The 20,827-nt window shown below is 53.1% G+C and overlaps 1 protein-coding gene across 8 annotated transcripts in view; it reads left to right on the plus strand.

Moving 5' to 3' along the window:
* The window catches only part of LOC308054234 (protein CEPU-1), a 457,457-nt gene that overhangs the window by 310,095 nt on the left and 126,535 nt on the right, over window positions 1-20,827 (plus strand). For 3 of the 8 annotated variants that reach the window (XM_080366694.1, XM_080366695.1, XM_080366691.1), the window contains one exon: window positions 4,674-4,758. In XM_080366694.1, the coding sequence (XP_080222820.1) occupies window positions 4,715-4,758 (44 nt within the window). In that variant the 5' untranslated portion in view covers window positions 4,674-4,714. The other 5 variants (XM_080366693.1, XM_080366697.1, XM_080366696.1 and 2 more) reach the window with 5 other exon arrangements.

Raw genomic sequence — 20,827 nt, forward strand, 5'->3', positions numbered from 1 at the left:
AACAGGCAATTTCTCCAGCTCGGCGCAGGAATGCCTTTGGGGCGAGAAGGGCTCAAAATGGCTCCAGCCAAGTAAGGCTCTCAATCATTGTTTCTTAATTGGGGCCACCACCATTAACGAGGGGATAAATGAGTCAGGGTGGTGAGCAGGGAGACCACGTCCTTTGTGTCTGCCCTGAATGGTTGTAGACGTTGAGGGCTCAGTAGTTATTCAGGAAAAGCTCCCCCGGACTCATGTGTCATTCACCTGACTAATGCCAAGAAAATTAAGCACTTTTTTGCAACTCTGGGCTTATTGGAGAATAATGTGGTACGCGATAGCATGACTGGGGTTATGAAATCATGTTTTCATTTTGAAGGAACAAGAATGGTTCGAGCATAAATTATGTTTCTGATCATATTTGGCAATTTCAGATTAAAAATAAATTTCCACTTTGGGGTTATAGATTGCCATCTATCAGCTTCCTGAAAAGGAAGAAAGGAATTAAAAGAAAAATCTGGCTGTACAAATTGCCTTGCTATGACCTACTTAGTTGAAAGTAATTTTTTTATTTATTTTTTTTTTGTTCAGGAATGAAATATTTCGGTGTGGGGAGGCGTAGTATTGTATGTATGTAGGTTTGCAGGTGGCAGGTATATAGTCACGGGCTGTAAGGGAGGATCTATCAACCATCCCTACAAGCAGCTACAAGCAAAATAGATGCTAGAATCATGCTTGATATTTCTGAGAAAGCAGAAAAAATTGCAGCAATCATGTTGTTTTACTTGATAGAGGAACCTTAACTGCAATTTTGCATCTGGTTATCAGCCTTTGGGACCACTTAAATCTGCAGATGAGATACTTGAGTTGGTTCTGCTTAAAAAGCCCGAGATTGGGGCAGTGTTTGGGTAAGACGGAGCCGGGGTCCCTTGCAGCAGGCTGTGGGAAGCGATGGCCTGGGCCAAATGCCACTGTTGTTCCCCGGGGGTGTTTTGGGGGGGGCTGTTTTGCTCTCTGCTCTGCCTGCAAGCCTCCCCCTCCCCAGCTATCACCACTGATCGCTCTGATAGAGATGCTCCTCTGCAGAGCAAACCCGTGGGCTCTTGCTCCTTCTAACCCCATCCCGGTCCATGGTTTCAGCATCCTCCCTTCCAGTTGCCATCTCTCCAGGGGAGACCCTTGCCCTGCCTCCATCCCTGCTGCTGCTTTGCTTCCCACTGCAATCCCAAGCCATGCCAGCCCGTGCTTCCCTGCCTGTGCTGCTTGTGCTACCCTGTTTGTGGTCTCTGCCAGGAGAGGGGGGCCTTTAGCCTTGCTGGAAAGAAGGAGGTTGAGGAGATGGATACGGAGATAAATATGTACCTAGACTGTGCCTGTGCTTTGCTCCTTCTGTTTGTCTCCTGCCTGTTGCTCGCAAAGGAAAGAAAGGGGGGGAAAATAAAACCAACCAACAACTCTTAGATAAGTAGGAAAAAAGGCAAGAAGCTGAAAGCAAGAGGCTGTGTTTCGTGCTCAGATAGGTGCTGCTTTGCAAGTAGCTTAGCCTGTGTACGGCAGACTCTTCTTCTGCTGTGGTCAAAAACCAACGAAGGAAAAAAAGACTCTCTCATCCCCAGAGGAAGCTACAAAGCTCTCTTTCTCTTGCTGCTGAACCTTCACAGCTGGACTCAGTTGCTGGCTCCTCTGCTGCTGGAGCAACTGAATTATTTAAAGGAACCTTGATTTCATTTTCTCTTTGCTGTTTTCATGCGTTGTGTTTATTGTCTATAGATATTTTTATAGTCTGAAGCAATTACAGCTGTCAGAAAAGAGACGAGCTGTGACAGGCTGATTTATATGTACATTGTATGTATGCAAGAGAGGGAGAGCTGGAGACGGGGAGATAGACCAGGGATTCTGCTGGGCTTTAGTATGCAGGAGCCGGCGATATTGGCTTTAAATTCCCTGGGATCTTCAAACAATGCTGATGATCTCCTAACAGTGGGCCAAATTCAGCCTTTGCAAGGGCTGAAGCTGCTCAGCGGGTCACGTTCTGCCCCAACCTCACGTGCTTCCAGTGCAGGCAGGCGCTTTCTCTCGTGATTTAAGATGCTTCTGGCAATCTGGGCCTGAATGCTGTGTTAAAAGGTTAACTGGCTGTGGTTATTGGAATCCCTTTGGTTTTGCTGACACAGGAGGTGGTCTCTGCCCATCCAAAAGAGCAGCCTCGCAGAGAGAGCAAGCTCTTGCGTGATGAGCGTGGCGATGGCTTGCAGGTCCCATGCACGAGGGTGTTCCCCAGCAGCACGGCAGGGTCCCCATCCCACTGAGGGCACTTGGATGCTGCAGCAATCAGCAAAAGCAGTGTCTTTTATTCTTTGCCGGCTTGTGCACCCTGGTGCAATGCCAGGATGCTGTAAGAGGCATCTCACCCTACCGCTGATGGTCTGGCTTGTTGCGGTTGGGTTTCAGAGACCCCTCCCATGTAATTTGTGGGCCCAAAGGATCTGCTGAAGGCAGGCTTTTACCCCTCCCCTGCCAGGCTGGCCAGGAGCAGAGATGCAGAGGTTAAATTCCTCCTGCCAAGCTCTGGGGAAAGCTGCTCTCCCCTCCAGGGGGACTTAGGATAGGTATTCAAGGAGCAGAGAGCCTCCAGAAGAGGAAGAAGTCGAGAGACTTGCAAAGCAATCCCCTTCTCGTATGACCTATCAGCACGCACAATAATAATAAAGCTTTATTTGATTGAGTGTTTTCCTCTGCCCGGCACGGCTCATAATGTTTTAGAGATTAAATAGCACAGTTAGCGAATTAAGCAGTAGTTTACAGGGGATTCGGAGACTCCAGGGATTAGTAACGGGCTATGGATCCTTTCACATCTAGGTCACCAGTTTGAATCCCGCTCAGGTTGGCAGCATTTTCAAAAAACAAAACAAAAAAATAATGGTGCTGTGTAAGAGCTGCCGAGCACGTGGTGGGAAAGGGAGGGAGGGAGGGAGGAAGGGGGGGACTTTTGGATAAGGTCCCACATGGCAGAGAAGTCGCTGGGGACAGCGGGCGGAGGAGGCCTGGTTTCCCCTAAGGCTGGGCTGCTACAGTTTGGGGGGGGGGAGGGGGCTTCCAGGGGTGCAGCACCCCAAAAGCTGTGGCTCGGCTGCTGGTGCTGCATTTGCTCAGTGGCTCCAGGACATTGTGCTCTGAGGATGGCTCCCCGGCACCTTTTACCAGCATGAAATTGTGCCTGGAAATATTAATGGGTTTAGCCGCTAGCGGAGGGAAGGAGGAATTACTAGGCGTAAGCAAATGCGATATTTGTTAAATTATGAGCTGATAAAAAGTACGTGGGGACCGTGCTTGCGGCTGGGGAGGAATTTGCCACTTCAGCTCATGCTGTGTGTCTGTGTGGTGCAGAGGACCGGGAGGGCACGCTCCCACCTCTCCTCATCACCACCTGCCTGACTGGGGAGGGGGGGGGGGGGGGAATTGTCCCGTGCCTCAGTTTCCCCTCCTGCATAGTGGTTTTGCCGCCTGGGGAGGGGACGGTGGAGAGGTAGCGGAGGGCAAATGTTAGAGGGAGTGCGGTGCTGGGTGCAGGTAAGCACGCCGGGGAAGGGAGGGGGTGTGTGGGGAGGGGGGGGGCTGACATCCCATCCCCCGAGGAGCGCGGTGCGGCGGGGGTTAAAGTGGGTGTCCTTCGCCCGGGCTGGCGTGTGAAGTGTGCGCCGCTCGGCTGGGCTCCCCGCCCGCTCGCCCGTGTGCGGGTGCTGGGTGCGTGCGGGTGTGCGGGAGCCAAAGTGCCGGTCAGTGATGGAGCCGCTGCCATGACAACCCCGGGCAGTCCGCCTGCGCGCCGCCCAGGGATGCTGCCGGCCAGCCGCGCCGGCGGGGCTGGGATGCTGCCGCCGCCTCGCCCGCTCCCCCGCGCCCCGGCCGCCCCGCTCTGCGCCTGAGCGGCACCGGGGGGCTCCGGCACCCCCCCGCCGTCCTGCCAGCCCCCCACCCTGCAGCCCGCCCGGACCAGCCCGCCTCTGGGACCCGCCCGCGGGGCCGGGGGAGAGGAGCCGCCGGCACCCCGAGGCCGTTGCCTGCTGCACCTTCTCGCGCCTGGACCCCTTTGCTAGCTCGCGCCGGGGGTGGTTTTGTTTTTTTTTTTTTTTTGGTTTTTCCTGGTTTTTGGACTGCCCCCGCTCCGCGCTGCGGAGGGGAGCTGCGAACTCGGGACAAGTGTGCGGGAGCGGGGTGCAGCCGGGCGGCTCCCCCGGCACCTCCTCGCCCAAGTGAGCCTCGGACTGCTTCCCGGGAAGAGCCGGCTCGCCCAGCGTCCAGCACCTTTGCCACTTCTCCTCCTCCTCTTCCTCCTCCCCCCCGGCCCTCCCGTCCTCCTCCCTCACCCAAGGATACTGGGGACTCCCTCCGGATGCCGCTCGGCAGGCTCAGTGCTCGCAGACTGCCTTGCCGGGGGCTCTCCTGATCTCCGTGGAGCTCCGCATCGCTCGCCCCGGTGGTTTTGCTCCCCCCCGTCCCCACACACACGCACCCCCTCCCTCCTCTTCCCCGTCCCCGTCCCCCCACTTTTCGCTCCTGGTGGCCTTGTCGGGTGTGATTTTGCCTGTTGGAAAAGTCACTGCTGCGCAGGATGGGGGTCGGTGGGTGCTTAGCCCTGCCCTGGAGGTGCCTAGTCGTCCTCTGTCTCAGGCTGCTCTTCCTTGTGCCCGCAGGAGTGCCCGTGCGCAGCGGAGATGCCACCTTCCCCAAAGCTATGGACAACGTGACTGTGCGGCAAGGGGAGAGTGCCACGCTCAGGTAGGAGCAGCTGGATTTCTGCCTTGGGGGGGTCCTGATGCACGGGGAGGGCGGTGGGCACCTTTGGGGATGTGACTCGGTTTCCCCACGGGGGATGCATCCTGTCGCTTGGCGGTGCAGGATGGGTGCCGGACAGCAAGGTGAGAGGGAGGTTTGGGTGCCAGGGGACCGGGCTTTGGCTCAGCCCCCCCCACCCCCAGTCGTCTCGGGAAAGTTACTGGGGGGGGTGAGAGAAGGGGAGTGCGGTTCCCTCTTGGCCCGCTGCCCGGCACCCGTGCGGGGCATGGGCTCGGCTCCTGCTGTCGGTAGTCGTGGCTCGGGCACTTCGGCTGCGTTTGGTGGGGGGTAAACATCGCTCCGCTCTTGGGGTGCAGCGCCGGGGGTGCCTTCACGCGTGTCAAACCAACCCAGCCTGGGGAGAGGGGGAGTTGTTGAACCCCCGCTGGGGTTTTGTGCCTTCTCCCTGGTCCAGCCCTGCTGGGATGAGGGGAGTGCAGGATGGGGCTGGCTCCAGGGAAGGCAGATACTGCTTTCCTTAAAAACCCCCTTGCTCCAGAGGCAGGGGCTTGCTGTTCCCTGCCAGCATTAACTCTTGGATGTGGGGGGAAATGTGGGGCCGGGCATTGCATTGGGGTCCTGCCGCCTGCAGCAGCGATCTGAGGGGTGTGGGGGCTGCCAGGGAAACTGTGATTTTGGTCATTGTAACTTCTGGGACATCTTATGCCCAGATACTCGTCCCTGTCCTCGCAGCAGATGGGCGCAGTCATCCCAGAGGATGTTTGATAGGGACATTAAAAATAAAAAGCCAGGTTTTAATTGCAGCGCTGGGAAGCGGCGCTTGCAACTCCGGCGTGCTCGGGAGTGACTTTCCTCCACCGGCGCGTTGCATAGGTGACACTAACATCTGCGGGGCCAGCTGGGTGTGTGCGGTGAAAGCCACACTCCAGCTTTACGCCAGCAAGTGGAGCAGGGCCAAGCCAGGACGAAAAAACCTAAGGAGGAATTTCAGCTAAGTCTCTTTTTTTCAAGCGGTGGGAAGACTTAAACCATGGGCTGCGTTTGGCCCCTGGAAACATGAATCCTCTCCTTATTTATTTCTTGCAACTCAGCTGTTTGCAGCCTCTCTCCGCCTGCCGCCCCAGCCCTGGCATGTTCCGGGGAGGGAGGGAGGGAGGGAGCTGTGTTGTGGCCATTCCTCTGGATTTGTCTTGCGTCATGACACGACTGGGCAAAGAGGCTGGAGAACGGGTGACTAAGGGTGGAGGATGGGGTGTCTTGCTTAGGAATTTGCCCCGCTGAGCTTGGCTGAAAAGAAAAACATAGCTCCTTCCCTGTCCTGAATTGCTGGGCTCTCCCAAGCACCGAAAAATCCTACAGATCTTGCCACGGAGGTGTCAAAGAGGGATGGGTTTGGGTTGCTGGGGGTCTGGGCAGCAAAATACATGGGAGGGTGGCAGCAGCGAGGTGGTATGGGCACCGGGGGCTCTGCAAACTTACTGGAAGGAGACAAATTGCTCACGCTCTGGTGGGGGCCTGCAAAAGGTTTCTGGCACCGATCGTGCTGGTGCTGTGCCCCAGCACCAGCTGCTTGCCCGGTGCTGGTGGAGAACAAAGGAAAGCTGGGGTGAGTCAGCAGGAGGGATGCTTTCCTTCTCTCGGTGGGGGCCAGTGGGAAGCAGGACAAATCCTGCCCCTGGGAGGTGGCCCTGGGGAGGGATGGCAGTGGCTTGTCATCACCCCAGAGCTGCTGCATATGCGCATCCCAGTTCAGCTGGGGAGCCAGTCTGGTGGCAAGGGATGTCCTTGTCCCTGCACGGGTGCCTCATCAATACCAGCGTGCCCCAGGAGAATAGGCACATGGGCTTTGGGGTGCGCAAACTGCGTGGATGATATTCCTGCTGTGCAGATGATGTTCCTGCTGTCCTGCCCCTAGAGTGGGCATCGCTCTTGGAAATTAATGGCTCGCTGCTGCTTGCTCAGTGCACTGGTTTGGTAGCCGGAGAGGTGGAGGCCTGGGTTTTGCGCTAGCGTTTTGGGGCATTTTCCCTCTGTTTTGGGGTGGGAGCGGTAAGTCTGGCAGGCAACCACGTTGCTGCATCCCCCAGTGGGTCCTGGTCCCCACAGTCATGCTGCGCTGTGGCAGGAGCAGAGGGAAGAGCACGTGAAAACCACACACTTCCAGAGGAAGAAATCAAGGAAGCGCGAATCTTCCTGCCTGCTCTCCTCCCAGTCCCATCCCAGTATAACCATCGATCTGTTGTGGAGGAGTTCAGAATAGCAATGCTGCTCACAAAGGTTTTGGTGGACCTGCCGCTGCTCCTGGCCACCTCCTGCCCAGTGTGCAGGCAGCAGCCCTGCCCTCTCCCAGACCTGCAAGGGTGGCAGTCTCAGGGAGGGGTGCCCAGGAAGGAAAAAGAGGCAAAAAATAGCGTCTTCTTATCTCCCCACTCATTTCCATGTGAGGTGGGAGGATGGTGAGTCGCAGCCAAGGATTTGGAAGGAAAAGAGGTGTTTTGAGAGGTTCCCTTCTTGGTTTTTCACAGCCAACAAAAGGGAGAACAAGCTGAAAACTTAGCAGCAGAGGTTGCCGCTTCTCTGAAGCACTCGGATGTCCTGTCCCCAAGCCGAGGGGGCTCGGCGGTTGGAAATAGGCCAGTTTATCTGGGGTGGTGGGGTGCTGAGGACCCCAAAGCTGCTGTCGAGCAGTGGTGCCCTGCTGAGGAAGCTCAGTGCAGGTCCGTCCCCGCCGCCCCTCTGGGCAGAGCTCATTTGGTGCCGGAGGAAGAAGCTAGGTTGAAGGCCACGAGGAGACTCCCCCATTGTAAGGGGGGCGCAGGCTTTGCTCCGTGCACACCCCGTAAATCTGCTGTTTGGAGTTACTCTAGGACCAGACTCACCAGAAATGCTGAGATATTTCCTTCTGTCTCGCGGTGTTTGCTGGAGGGTACAGCCATGTGTCTTGCTTTGGGACCAGCACTTTAGATTAGGGTATTAAATTTAAATTAAGTTTAGACCTTGAGGTAGAGGTACTGTCTGGAGTAGGAGGGGTAGGGTTTACTCCTGGGTGCAGTAAAACCTGCAGGAACTGGAAAAGGGTTTGTGGGTGTTGGGTCCGACAGCTTGGCGGTTTTATCGATGGGTGCATTGCTCCCTGCGCTGGGCTGCTCCTGCGCTTGGGGTGGCACCCAGGGCTCGGTGTGTGCCAAGGTCAGAGCTGGGTGTCATGCTGGATCTCACAAGGCCGCGTCGTGAGGATGAGGCCGGTCTGCACCCCCTCCCACCATGTCCAGGCAGCACCTGCCCTCACCAGTAGCGAGCGGCTCATGCTGGAAGAAAACCCACCCTGAACTTTCCTCCAGCGCTTGAACCGAGTTCCAGGTGTTGCTGAGACCTTTAGAGCAGTTCTCTCAGCACCAAAACAAATGGCTTGATTATGATTTCACTTTAATTGGCATCAGTCAGCGCTTTCCACGGCGAGGCTCTGACGTTCCCATCAGCATGCACAGGCTGGTATCCCCCTGAATTTACCAGCACCCTGGGCAGATGGAGGGCAGATCTGGCTGCAGGGCGAGGACCACTTCTTTCACAGGCTCCTCTTTTGGTTTTCTTGGCAGGGTGATGCGATGCCTTTATTTTTTCCCCCCTTTGATTCACGCTGAAAGTAAAATCTGAGTTTAACATGAGTCAAAGCTGCTTTTTTTTTTTTTTTTTTTTTTCTTTAATTTAACCCTGATATTTCCCGTGGTTTCCACTGGGGCTTTGAAAAGGGTTGTGTGCTTTGCCACTGGGATGTGCCACGGTTTACCTAAGCTTGTTTTGCAAATTTATTTTGCCCCTGTTGTGCTCTTGAAATAATTTCGGAGAAATGATAACTTGGCTGCAAAACAAAACAAAATCAAGCATGTTTGTTTGACGGATGCAAACAGAAAGTGCTTGTTTGCTAAGCAGAAAAGAGTATTTCTCAGAAATGGGCCTGTTTTCCATGACTCTTTGCTGCCTCATCTTTCCTCCTTTATCCACGGGAATTTGCCTTTTGGTGTTTTTCTTGTGTAATTTGAAAAAAGGGGCCGGCCCCGGATGGATGACACTGTGGTGTGTTCCAGCAGGCTGCTTTTGCTGGGGTCCGGGGGAGGCTGTGTATCCCCCCCCCAGGTGCTGAGGCAGGGCTGTGCCTGCCAGGGCTTGAGCGATGGTGATTCTCCGCTGAGGTTTTGGGCAGCTGGCTTTGTGGTTTGCAGTCGATGAGTGCAGAAAACTTGCTAGGGGAACCCCACTCCCGGCTCTCTGTCCCGGAGAAAGCGGTGCTCACCATCCCCGTAGCCCGGGGGCTGACGATGGGGGGCTGGGCTCCTGGTGCGAGCAAGGGAAGCAACGCAGGGCAGGGGTTGTTCAGGGAAGGGTCTGTTTGCTAAATCTTGTCTGGTAGCTGTGCAGCCCTGTGTCTGTTTTGCTCGAGGCTCCCTGTTCCCACCCTTGCTGGTGGTCGGAGCTGCAATAACCCCAGGCCAGCCCCTTCCCACCCACCGGTGCCCTTGCGGACACGCTGGGATGTACGCGGCTCATCGCAGCCCTGCGGCTCCTGCCCAACCCCGCCAGCTCCCCGCATCCTTGCACAACCACCAAACTCCTTCTTACCGGAGCAGCACGCTCCCCAGGGCTCAGCTCTGTGGCACGCCGCTCCTGTGAAATATTCATCCCATTCCGATGGTCTCCAAGCCCAGTCCCCCCTGTTCTCATCCTCCTACAGTTACTTACTTCAGAGTCTCACCTGGCAGGGACTGAAGCTCCTGGTTGTTTCCCCGTTCACTTCCCAAGCCCGAACCAGGGGGGTTATAGCTTGGGCTCACAACCTGTGGAGGCCAAGGTGTAATTATTTTGCTCTTCCTGATTACTGAGCAGTGAAGGATTTCTGAGCGCTTGGGTGGGACCAGCCCCCAGCGGTCCTGCGGGCATGGGGTGAGGATGATGGAGCTAAGCTGCCGACTTGTATATTAACCAAAGTTGATTCTCCTGACTTCTTCCGTATCCAGCACGCTCACCTCTTTCAAACCTCTCTCCTTTTTATTCCTGAATGTTAGGGAATAAATTCAGGGCTGTGGTGACTCCTTCTCTATTTAGGTGAAGAAGCGGGGGAGCATATTCTCCTGCATCTGTGGCCTGAGTCGGGAAATCGGTGCAGACATGAGCAGTACTGGGGGTTAGGGACTGAGTCCCTATTTCCATCTGTGCCACTTCACTCCTGCCTCTCTCCTCCTTCCCATCGCTGCTGGGCTCTCCTCTCTAGCCAGGCTTTTCTTTCCCTGTGGCTGGAGAGCTTCCATCCGAGGGGCTGCAGGAGCCCCGAGCAGTGCCCACGTGTGATGCTCGCGGCTGTTTGTAGCTTGCAAGGCGATTGCTTTGCTTGCGATGGCATGTTTTTGAAAGAGGAGTTTATTGCTAAAGTGACATGTCAGCAAATCTTCGCCACCTCTCTTCCCATCTCAGAGATGGAATCAGCTTAAAGTGGGGAAAAAAATTGTCGTATGCATGGATTATTATTTTTTTTTTTTTTTTCCCTGAGTGCAATTTCCATCTGAGATGAGACAAGCTCCTGATTGCTGTGCCAGAGGAGGGTTTCCCTTTATAGCTCTCCTGGTAGAGCTGCTGCCTGCAGTTCACTGGAGCTGGCTGGGCTGGGGTCTCCTAGGGGACAAGCGTGCTTTTCTGGAGCTGTCATCTCCATCGTAGGGTTAAGCATCTCCGGTCTACCGGCTCTGGCAAGCTTTAAATCAGACGGACTTGTACCCAGCTCCTCTGGGCTGGGAAGGGCTGATGGGCGAGGAGGAAAGGCAGAGGAAGGGAGGTCAGAGCAGCCTTGCAGGTGACAGGTGGCCACTGGAGGGTTGTTTGGGTGGCATTTCTAATCGTTAAGCCAGGGTTGTGAAATGGATATTCAGTTCTTAGCCCTGTTACTGACTCCTCAAGTGACATTAGGCACCCTTCTAGGTCCTATAAATTCGTGTGCGGCGATTGCAACGCTTCCTTTTGCTGGCTCCGCGAGTCATCTGCTTGCATTGCAGTCTTTTTGTGGCAGGATGCATCCCTCTATAAGGGAAAACGCTAAGAGTGTTCTACCGGAGGGCACCACAGATATCTACTGGTGTCCTCCTCTTGCTTGGAGTTTGAAGAGGCTACCGTGAGCGTTTCTTAGCCGGAGGTGCCAGAGAATTGTCATTGCAGGGATATGTAGTCCATGGTTGTGGTACTGCAGGTGGGTGGGCGATCATGAGATAGGCACTGAAGCAAAATCAGGGAGTGGGGTCAGCAAAAGCAGTGCCACCCCCAACTGTGGGGATCCTCACAGCCCCAAACCCTGCTGAGAAGCTGCTCTCATCACGACCACGAGCTAACCTAAGCCTCCGACCGAAGTGCTTGTGGGTGACAGTCCAAGGGATGGCAACCGGCTTCATCTCTAGCTCTTGGCCATCCTGATGCACCATCCCCATGCTGCCCTGCTGTGCCTTGGCACAGCCCTTTGGGTATCGAGCACAACGCTGCTTGGCATTGCATGTTGTGCCAGTGAACTGGCAGCTCCGTGCGTGTGTTAATGAGGGGTGGTGGGTCGGGGATGTGGGTCATCTTCAGTTTGCCTAAGTCATTGTCCCTCTGTTGGCTTCGCTGGAGTTGCTCCAGCTTCTGCTGTTGGAAAAATCCTCCTCTTGATGTAGTAGAGTTGTTCTTTTCTCCTCCCAGACCCACGTAAACCTGCCAGTTTGAGCTGAGCCACCCTTATTTTCCTTCAGGAGGAAAGGGGAAAATCAGGAAGGAACTAATCTACGACCGCATCAGTGGGAGAACAGGCTAATAGAAATTGTAATGAGAACACAGAGCCAAACAAACAAGCGAGTGGCGAAATGCAATCCCACCAATGCAACAGAGATTTATGCCGACAAAGGGGCAGATCCAGTGCTCGTTAATGTCACCACAAGTCTTTACCCTAACTGTAATGGACTGTGGATCGGGTTGGAAGACACTGTTTTCATCTTGCTACAATATGCAGACCATTAACGGGCTGTGTGTGGAATAGCAATGCGGAAAACCCTCTCCCAAGGAAGCGGTTGCTCGTCGTTGCATGTGGCACCTTTACAAAACCAAGGGGAAATACCTCCTGCTCTCCTTAGGTTTAGTTTCCAGAGGTGCAGGGCTCTGAAGGCACCAAGTCCAAGACTTGGGCTTAGCTACCTGGCTGCTGCAGCATCTGCTGAAAGGCCAAATGCATCTTAATCATTAATATATTAATAATCTTGCTTTACGTAAGGATTCTTCAGCTGGTGGTGAGGGGTGTTGGCTCTCGCCACCAGCAGTCGTGCTGGGAGGAAGTCGTTAGCTTATATGCAAAGCGAGGAGGCAGAAGAGCAGATGGGTGGGTATGGAAAGGCTGAATGCAAACTTGGCTTTGCAGCTGGATCCTCTCTTGGAAAAGCTAGTGTCAGGGAGGTGGAGACAAGGTCTGGAGAGCTGAGCCTGGTCGGAAGGTGGGGACACCATTGGGGAGAGTGCTGAATAGGAAAGGACACCAAGGGTCAAACAAGAGACGTGCGAGTCCGGCTCTGCATGTCAATGAGGGTAGAGTAAATAAGGAATAAAACCACCTTCCAACATGAGCAGCTGGTGAAATATCACAGATTTTTTTTTCCCAGAGATGGCAGATTTTGACCGGCTCTGCGCCTGCAACCATAAATGGCTCTGACACCTGCGTCTGTTTTATCAGACACATGCAGAGCCCCGGACATGATCCAAACATTCATTACTTTGGATTTTTGAGTCTGATTTCCATCCCCCCCCCCCCCCCCCTTTTTTTTTTTTTCCCCTCCATGGTGGGATCATTATTTTCCCAGCTTCACATCCTCTGTTCAGCAAACCCGGTGTGTTTTTCAGGCTTATGTTTCTTACGTGTCTCTAATAAGAAGCACAATAGAAAGCTGTCACGGAAAGCAAATTCTCAAAGGTACGGAGGAAGAGGAGGGCAGCTCCAGGTTCAGAGCCACTTCCAAATCCCAAGATGGTTTGGGGCAGCTCCAGGTTCAGAGCCACTTCCAAATCCCAAGATGGTTTGGACCTACAGATAGGCACAGCCCTAATGCTTGAAGGTGTGTTTGCGTTCTTACCCTTAAGTCCTTCAAATTCTAGGCGTAGGGCTTTATCCCAGGGTGATCTTTATTATCTTGCGTCCCTGTTCCTCTCTTTATGGGCCAGTACAAAGCTCTTGATGAGTTCAAAGGAAAAGTGACCCAGGTGGAAACTCGAGCGAGGATTTTCCAAGTCTCTGAGGGTTTGGTGCTTTTCTTGCATTGCTGTTCAGGAGGAGCTAGGCGAGCACCTGCTCCTCATACCCTTACTCAAAAATTTCAGGCTTGTACCATTTGTTACGTAAGAAAATAATACTTTTTTTTTATTTCTGAACTAATCTTTTTACTAAACAATCCATTTCTTTCTCGCGGACCTTGACTAAAAAGAGTTTAGAATTTCCTTGGGGGGGAAAAAGGCGGGTTTGGGTTTGGAAAACCAGTATTTCTCTCTGTTAATGTGTGTTTGAGTTAATTGAAGCACCTTGTCAGATTGCACAGGAAACACTCCGATGGAACTAAACCGAGATTTTTAGGTTTAAAAGTGTCTTATAGGAAATAGTACGATTTTGATTTCATTCAGTCTTGGAAGGGGAGGATTTCTGGCTACCCGGAGTTTCCCTTTAGCTGAAAAAAGAGTCTTTCCCTGCTCACCTCTGAACTGCTTTACATTTTGGAGTCCGTTTACCCATCATACCTCATCCCTCCTGTTGCTTTCTCCTTAGAGGAGGAGCTGTTCTGCTTCGAATCAGGCAAAGTTGATGTTGAATATATTTTTCCAAGGCCAAATTTCAGGCTGTGGCCCATGCACATCGTGACCCTGTTTGCTCAGCAAACTTGCCCAGTGTGGGAGCCAGGGCAAAATGTGACAGCGGTGGGAGGGAGCAGTTTGGATGTGCTCTGACGGCGTGTGTGTGTCTAAGTGATGTGATTTAGTCCTCTACAAATACGAAGAGCAAAAGGTATCCGTTAGCCTTGACTCATGTACCCATGAAATTAAAGAAAACGTCTCCCTTCTCGAGACGCTTGTATTCTGTGACAGGGTAGGACACGGCCAGAAGGTCACAATCCTGCCTTGGGTTGTTATCGCTTCGTCATGAAGGTGGTTGTTGAGGAAGATGCCTTTAGTGCTGCACATCAGCTGGGGCTCCTAAATTTCTCTGGTTGTCCTTGGCTCGTGGAGGACAGCAGCTGCAATTTCCTTGCTGGTTTCAAGCCAGCAGCGTGCAGACAGTTGATTTTGTTTAGCGAGACATGGGGCCCTTCACCTCAGACACCTCTATGAGTCTGAAAGCAGCATGCCGGACAGTTTGGCCATTCAGAGGTCCCCTTGGGGACCTCCATCCGTTCAAGTGGCACAGCCTTCAGTAGCTTCAACAGGCGGCCAAGGCCTGAAGAGATCACAGGGTGGTAAATATCCTCTATGGTCCTTCTAGAAAAGACCGAAGGCTTGGTGGCAATGCATCGCGTAGGAGAAACTTAACCCACCCTGCTGGGACTGACCCTCCGGGGTCGGTGGGAGCTGGGGCACGAAGCCCTCGGAGGTTCAGAGGGAAGGGAAGGTGTGGAGCTGTGTCCTGAGCACAAGGGATCCGCAGCCCGCGGTGGGGAGGGAGGCTGGAAGCCTGCGGAGAGGCGCTGCGGGGCTGCCGAATTAGTGCGATGGGGAGATGTCAGCTCTTCCTCGCAGCTTCCCTTTGCAGCGCCAACTGTCAGTAATTTAACTAACGTTTTGTAAATAAATGTGGCATTCGGACAGCTGTCACCGCGCCTGTTATAAACACTCCTTTTGTCACTAAAAGCTGGCAGTACCGCTCCGTTTCCCCTGCAAATGCAGCTACCACTGCCAGTTAGCTCCTGAAGCCAGGGCTGTCAAGGAATCGCACGCCGGCCGGTGGCTGGGAGACCGTGGCTTCGCGCAGGGAGCACAGCGAGGCATTGCCAGAGCCTGGTGCGAAGGCAGCTTTTGCATCTCGAATATAAATAAATGGCCCGATCAGCGAGCAAGAAAACCCATCTGAATGTGGCTGTAGGGCTGGTGGATTGCCAGCCAGGATCCTTGGGCGGTCCAGCTGTGGCGCCGGTGGTGGCACCGGTTCCTCTGCCATCTCATCCCAGCCCCGTGGGGAGCACCAGTGGGATGAGATGGGCAGCCCAGCCAGGTTTGGGCTTTGATGCGCCAAGGGAGCAATTTGGCACTGGCATCGCAAATGCTTTTCACTTTGGAGCGTGGGCTTCTCGTGCATCAGGCTTTGGTTTCGGTAAATTCGGTCTCTCCGGGACAGGGTTGGACTTGAGCAGAGAGATCTGTCCTTTGAGCCCATCAGTCTTGCTCAGCGCGCTTGTCCTATTAGGAGCCTATTCAAAACCTTCAGGCAGTCTGGATGCTTCTCCTCCTAACCAACCTGACTGGAGAGGGGATGCTGTTGTCTTTCTCTTCGCTGAGAAGTCTTGATCCGGTACTGCTTTTCTTCTCTCATCCATGGGGGATCCCTACAGCTCCAAACCACCCTCCCCTGGCCCACGGCGTTTCTCTCCCAGTATCGGGTGATATAACTTTCAGCAGTCAGCACCTATAGCCTTGCTCTGCTGCATTGATGTGTGATGCAGGCAGTATAGAAATCAGCACATGACATCTCTCTCTAAGCTGCTGTAAAATTAGCTTCATCTCAAGTGGCAGAAAATGATCATATCCTCGCTTGAGGGCGATGAAGAATATTCCTGAGTCACTGCTAGTGATGAAACAGGCAGAAAATCCAGAGTGATACACAACTGCCCACTCAGTTTTAATCGTTGAGGCCATTTGCTGCTGCAGAGCCTGAAGACGTGGCTTCCTCCCCCTCTCCCTCCCTTTCATCCATCACTCCCCTTGGCGACCCAGGCTGCGGATCCCAGTAGGGGTAGGAGCAATTCCCCATCCCACCGGTGAGGCTGCAGGCTCTGAGCATCTCTGGCTTCTTCACCGTTCCCCGGAGAGAAGAGGAGGGGGTCAGAGCTCCCTTTTCTTAAAGCAGAGGGAAAAGATGGAGCCTGCCCTCCTCGGTTCTCCTTCTTCCAGGCTGCCATTCTGCAGCCTGGGAAAAACTCTCCTCCAAGCTTATCCTCATCTCCACAGATTTTCCCTGCTGCCTTAGAAGCAGCTGCTGTGCCCACGAGGACGTTTCCTTTCACGTTTCTCCTCTGTCAGCTTTAGTTCAAAGCCGTCTCCCTGGATTTTTATGTCTTAGATAAAGCCACCCTCTTCCCTACAACTGCCAGCTCAGTGCTTGGGAAACCTCTTGCCAAATTTGCTGGCGACTAAGGCCAAGAAAACCCTTCAAAACACGGATGATCAGAAGCAAAGCGCTGTAATACTTCTCTTCCTTGCATATGCTCCCTGGCAGCATGTTAGCGCGAAGGACTCCTCGAAGGAGGCTTCCTGCAAGCCCTGCCCTGCCAGCTTTCCCCCAAATTCAGATGGAAGCCCCCCACGCTCCTGGTGGAGGTTGAAGAGTCTGTAAAACCCTGGCGAGGTTCACACGAGTCCTTCAGCTTGGGAATCACCTCCTTCTCCTGGTCTTCTAGGCAGCTCAGTCGCCACCGACCTGGTTCAGCATCATTTTGGGGGAAAACCGTAGCAATCCTCCGGTTTGTGCAAGCGTTTGAACGAACGCTTTCTTTTCTGCAGACGGGGTTTGTCAGTATTTATCCCTTAACCTGATTTTTAGATGTTCTCTATCCTGCAGATTTGCTGGGATATGCTATTCACACAAAACTCTCCTGGTGTCAGACTTCTGCTAGGATAGCTTAATAGCTCCTACCAGCCTGCGAGGGGAATACGCACGACTGGCAACAGTACAGCCGTGCGGGCATAAATGTGTCAAAGCAGGGGGTTTGCCAGCATAAAAAAATATTGCCGAAGCTCATTCCCCCACCGACGGAGATTGCTGTACCAGCGAAAGTTTTCTGCACTGGTCGGCCAAATCTGGGCAAGTTTCCGTGAATCCCGCTCTTCTCTCCATAATCCCCGGCAGCTTTGCACGCCGGGCGTTTATTTGTCAGCGCAAGCAGGTGCAGAGCTGCAGGACATGGGCTGAGCATCCCGCTTTGGTGGTTATTCCTGCCTACAGCCGCTTTATCCTCACGTCAGGCAGCGCGAGCAGCTTCTCCTCCTCAGCTTAATGTCCTTTTTTTATTTTTTTGTTGGTTTTTTTTTTTTTTTTTTTTTTTTCCTCTCATCTCTTCCCCAAAAAGGCGAGTCTGGATGGTGTGTTGTGGGTTAGGTTCAGCAGAAACCCAGGAGACAAGTATCGTAATGAATAGCTGGGTGGTAATTTGGGGGTTTTGAGCGTTATCACCAACCGCCCCCAAGCACACTTGCATTCTGTGCACACAGAGCCTGAATTTGCGCGCGCGCGTGTGTGTATATATATTTACATATCTTGTGCAGGGCTAATGAACAAAGATAGATACAGCAATAAGGAGAGTAATTTGTGCAGATACCTGTCGAGAGAGGCAGGACACGGGGATAAAGCCAGCGGGAGCTGGTGCAGATGGCAATTGCAGATAGCGTAGCCATAGCCAGGAAAAGCGGTCCCTTGGCAAAGCAGCAGCGGGGGCTGCTTTGGGGAGAGGTGGGGGGACAAGCCCGTTAGTAAATGCTCTAATCTTTTCTCCGGGTGGTGCCAACTGCTGCTTGTTTCTCCTGCTGTGAGTCTGAAACAGCCCCGCTAACCTCTGGCAAAATCAGGAGGATAACAAAGGAGGGAAGGCTGACTTTGTTTGCGGCATATTTTATTTTTATTTTTTTTTTTCGCTGGCTTGGGAAGGAAGAAATAAAGTTGGATTTCAAGTGGGGTTGTTGCAGTAATGGAGGGAAATGAGAAATGCTCTTCAGCTGCCTTCTCCTTCCTCGCGTCCCCATAAATAACCCTTCTCGCCAGGAGACGGCTCAGCTCTTACTTAGAGGAGAGAGCTGGGTTCTGGCTGGTTCGTTGTTGTTTTTTTTCCGTGGCTTGAGGGCCACTTCCCCTTCCTGCCTGCACTTCACCTCCTTGGAGCCTGCTCATCCCCAGGGCTGCTCTCCAGAAAAGTGATTTCTCTTCTGCTGTGGGCTGTGGTTTGTGGGGAGCCCCCGCAGCAGGCAGGGCTGCTCCCCGAGAGCCGTGGCTCTGGGGCACGAGCATCGCTGCTGGTGCCTTGCCGGCTTTACCGCCCTGTTGCCGATGCCACGGAGCAACCAAGCTGTGGTGCTACCTTGGTGTCAGTCCCGGTTTCCTTAGGGCAAATGCCAATGACAAATGAAGTGTGAGCCTCTGGGGGGATGGACAGCCACAATCCCAGGTGCCTGCTCCTGGGGAGATAGCCAAAAACCACTTAAAATGCTCACGATACCCCGTGATCCTTCCACATCCCGCCTCCTTTGATAAACCCAGGTCCAGCCGTACGGTAGCTGTATCCAGCAGTGCAGCCCTGTCCTTCTGTAGGTGAGGCAGAGCTTGCATACCGCGCCTGGGGACCGAGGGACAAAAAAGTGTCACTGTAGAGATGGGTTTTGGTATCTGTGGGATGATCTTCTAAGGATTTATGGGCAGGTTTTGCATGCAGTTTAGCCACTTTGTCACTAGTTCACTTGCCTAGGAGTCATTTAGAACTTCTCTGTGAATCCATGGAAGCCAGGTGTGGGTGATTTCTCTTCTTCTACGTGTCCCTTTCCCCCTTCACCATTTCTGCTAACTGTTGTGAATCAGCTGGCTGATTTCATTCAGGTTTTTCAGAAGGCTGGGTGTTACATTTCTACAACTCCCATGAAAAGAGGCAGGTAGAGGTCAAGAGACCTCGTTAGTCCTCTGAAGTAATAACAGAATGAGCTCAACTCTTGTATGAGACACCCGAGAATCTGTGTGGGCATTGGCTGTATGCAAGACTCAAGGGAAGAAGGAGCTCCAGCCTGAGCTTGCATCATTTAAGACTAAAATAAGTAGGAAACCATGCGTTCCCCGTGGTATGTGTGGAACTACTCATTAAATGCAGCAAGGAGTCCAGGTGGGAAAGGGTTGAGTGCTCCAGATTGTGTGTAAGGAAAACGGCAAAGATGATGTTGTGTTGATGGAGACAGGCTGCCAGTCGTGGTATCAAGGAGAAGAGACAAAAGCTGAGGGTTTTGTGCTTAATGCAGCTGGTATCAAATGGGGGATGCTGCACTTTGCTTGCCTGAATCGGAAGACTGCAACAGCTGGTGGCTGTGGCATTGCTGAAGCCGGCTGGCTCACCCTTCCCTTCGGTTACAAAAAAATATAAAGGAAAAAAAGCCAACAAAACCACCACAACAGCAATGACAAAAAAAAAAAAAAAAAAGACAAAAAACCAAAGCCAGTAACTTGCGTTCCAGAAGTTCCTAATGCTGCAACAGGCAAAGCACTGGAGATAAAAGAAATAAAAAAGCGGGGGAAAGAGGGAGAAAATGCGTTTATGAGCTCTCAAACTAACAGCATGCAACTCTCATATTATTTTTCCTCCTTAGCCTTTGAAACAGAACAACGGCCCGGAGCCTTCTCGGCAGATGGACAATGTGCGTGCCTTAACCACTTAACAGCCATTAGCTTAATTTCACGTACTGGAGCCAAATTAAATAATAAGTAAGAGGCTATGAAAAGCTGGTTTGGAGGCTGCGTTACTGCCTTTCACTTGATAACCTTCTCATAAACAGATGCTCTCTCTCTACCCTATTAACCTTGTCTGAGAGCGGGGAGGGGGGCTTTGGTGAAGGGAACAAGCCAGACCTTGGTGGGGAGGGGGGAGGTGAGCCGGAGGGGCCAGATGTGCGGGTCCTCCCTATTTCGGAGGCTCCTCTCCTTTTGCTCCCCCGATGCCCCAGCCGTGGAGGAGTCGCTGAGCAAGAGCTCGTTCTGCGGTTGCGTCCAGGTCATTTGAATGTGCCAAATGATTCATCTTGATCAGCGAGCCCATCTGTACCTGCTGGGTGAGGCTGCACCACCCGGAGCTGATTTTGTGGACAAATCTGCTTTACTTGGAGGAAAGGGGAGATGGTGCTGATAAACACGAAAGGGGAGGTGGCCCTGTGGCTCGGTGCCTAATCCCTCCCCGGGTTTGGCTCAGGCAGGGCACGGGGGGCTGCTGCATCATCCCTCCTGGTCGCGCCGCTGGCATCGCCCTTGCAGGTGACGTCATTTGGCTGCTCTTTGCCTCTTTCTTCCCCCGTGTTGAAACAGGGGCAATAGTACTTGCCTAAGCTTTGGGAATTTGTAAGGATTAGTTTGCAAAATGCATCTGAGGTTATTTTGGCGATGGGAGGGATGTGCAGAAGGGGTGCCGTGCATTTCTCCTGCTGCGAAAGATTTGGGGACGGCTGCCTTACTCCATCACCGCCCCCCTTGCCACGAACTATCACTCTGTGCTTTGCGTCTTGACTTGGGGCCCTTTTTAAAGTTTTCAGGGGATTATAGATGACCGTGCAGCTATTTTTGGTGCAAGGTTTTATTTATTAAAAAGCCATCTTCCTTCATTAAAAAGATACGTTGATGGGAAATAGATGAGCAGCTCTATTACTGGCGGGGAGCGTGCCACGCCAGCCCGGCGCCGCCGAGCTGCTGTGCTGCGTGCCCTCCCTTGATTCAAGAAATAAATCCCTGTGGAGCCACCCAAAATTCGGCGTGTGAGCCATCCCCTTGCCCCAGCTGCAGGGTCTGGGACCCCGGGATAGATGTGTGTGTTTGGGTTCAGTGCAAGGTTTCCAACGTGCTGTTCCTTGGTGTCAGCAGCAACTTGAGTTTCCTTCTTGGTTGGTTTTCCTCCTTCGTCTAAGTTGTCACGCAGGCTCTGCTTTTCTATGCAAAATCCATCCTCTGACTGGCACGGGAACCAATAAAGCCGTGTTTCTTACAAGTTTGCTTCATTTTGGTCCAAGTAGGAGTAAATGACTTGCCGCCTGCGGCGGGGATGTTTGGAAAGGCTTTGTGCTGTGT

This window comes from Falco punctatus, assembly GCF_963210335.1.
Source record: "Falco punctatus genome assembly, chromosome: 16".
Lineage (NCBI taxonomy): Eukaryota > Metazoa > Chordata > Aves > Falconiformes > Falconidae > Falco > Falco punctatus.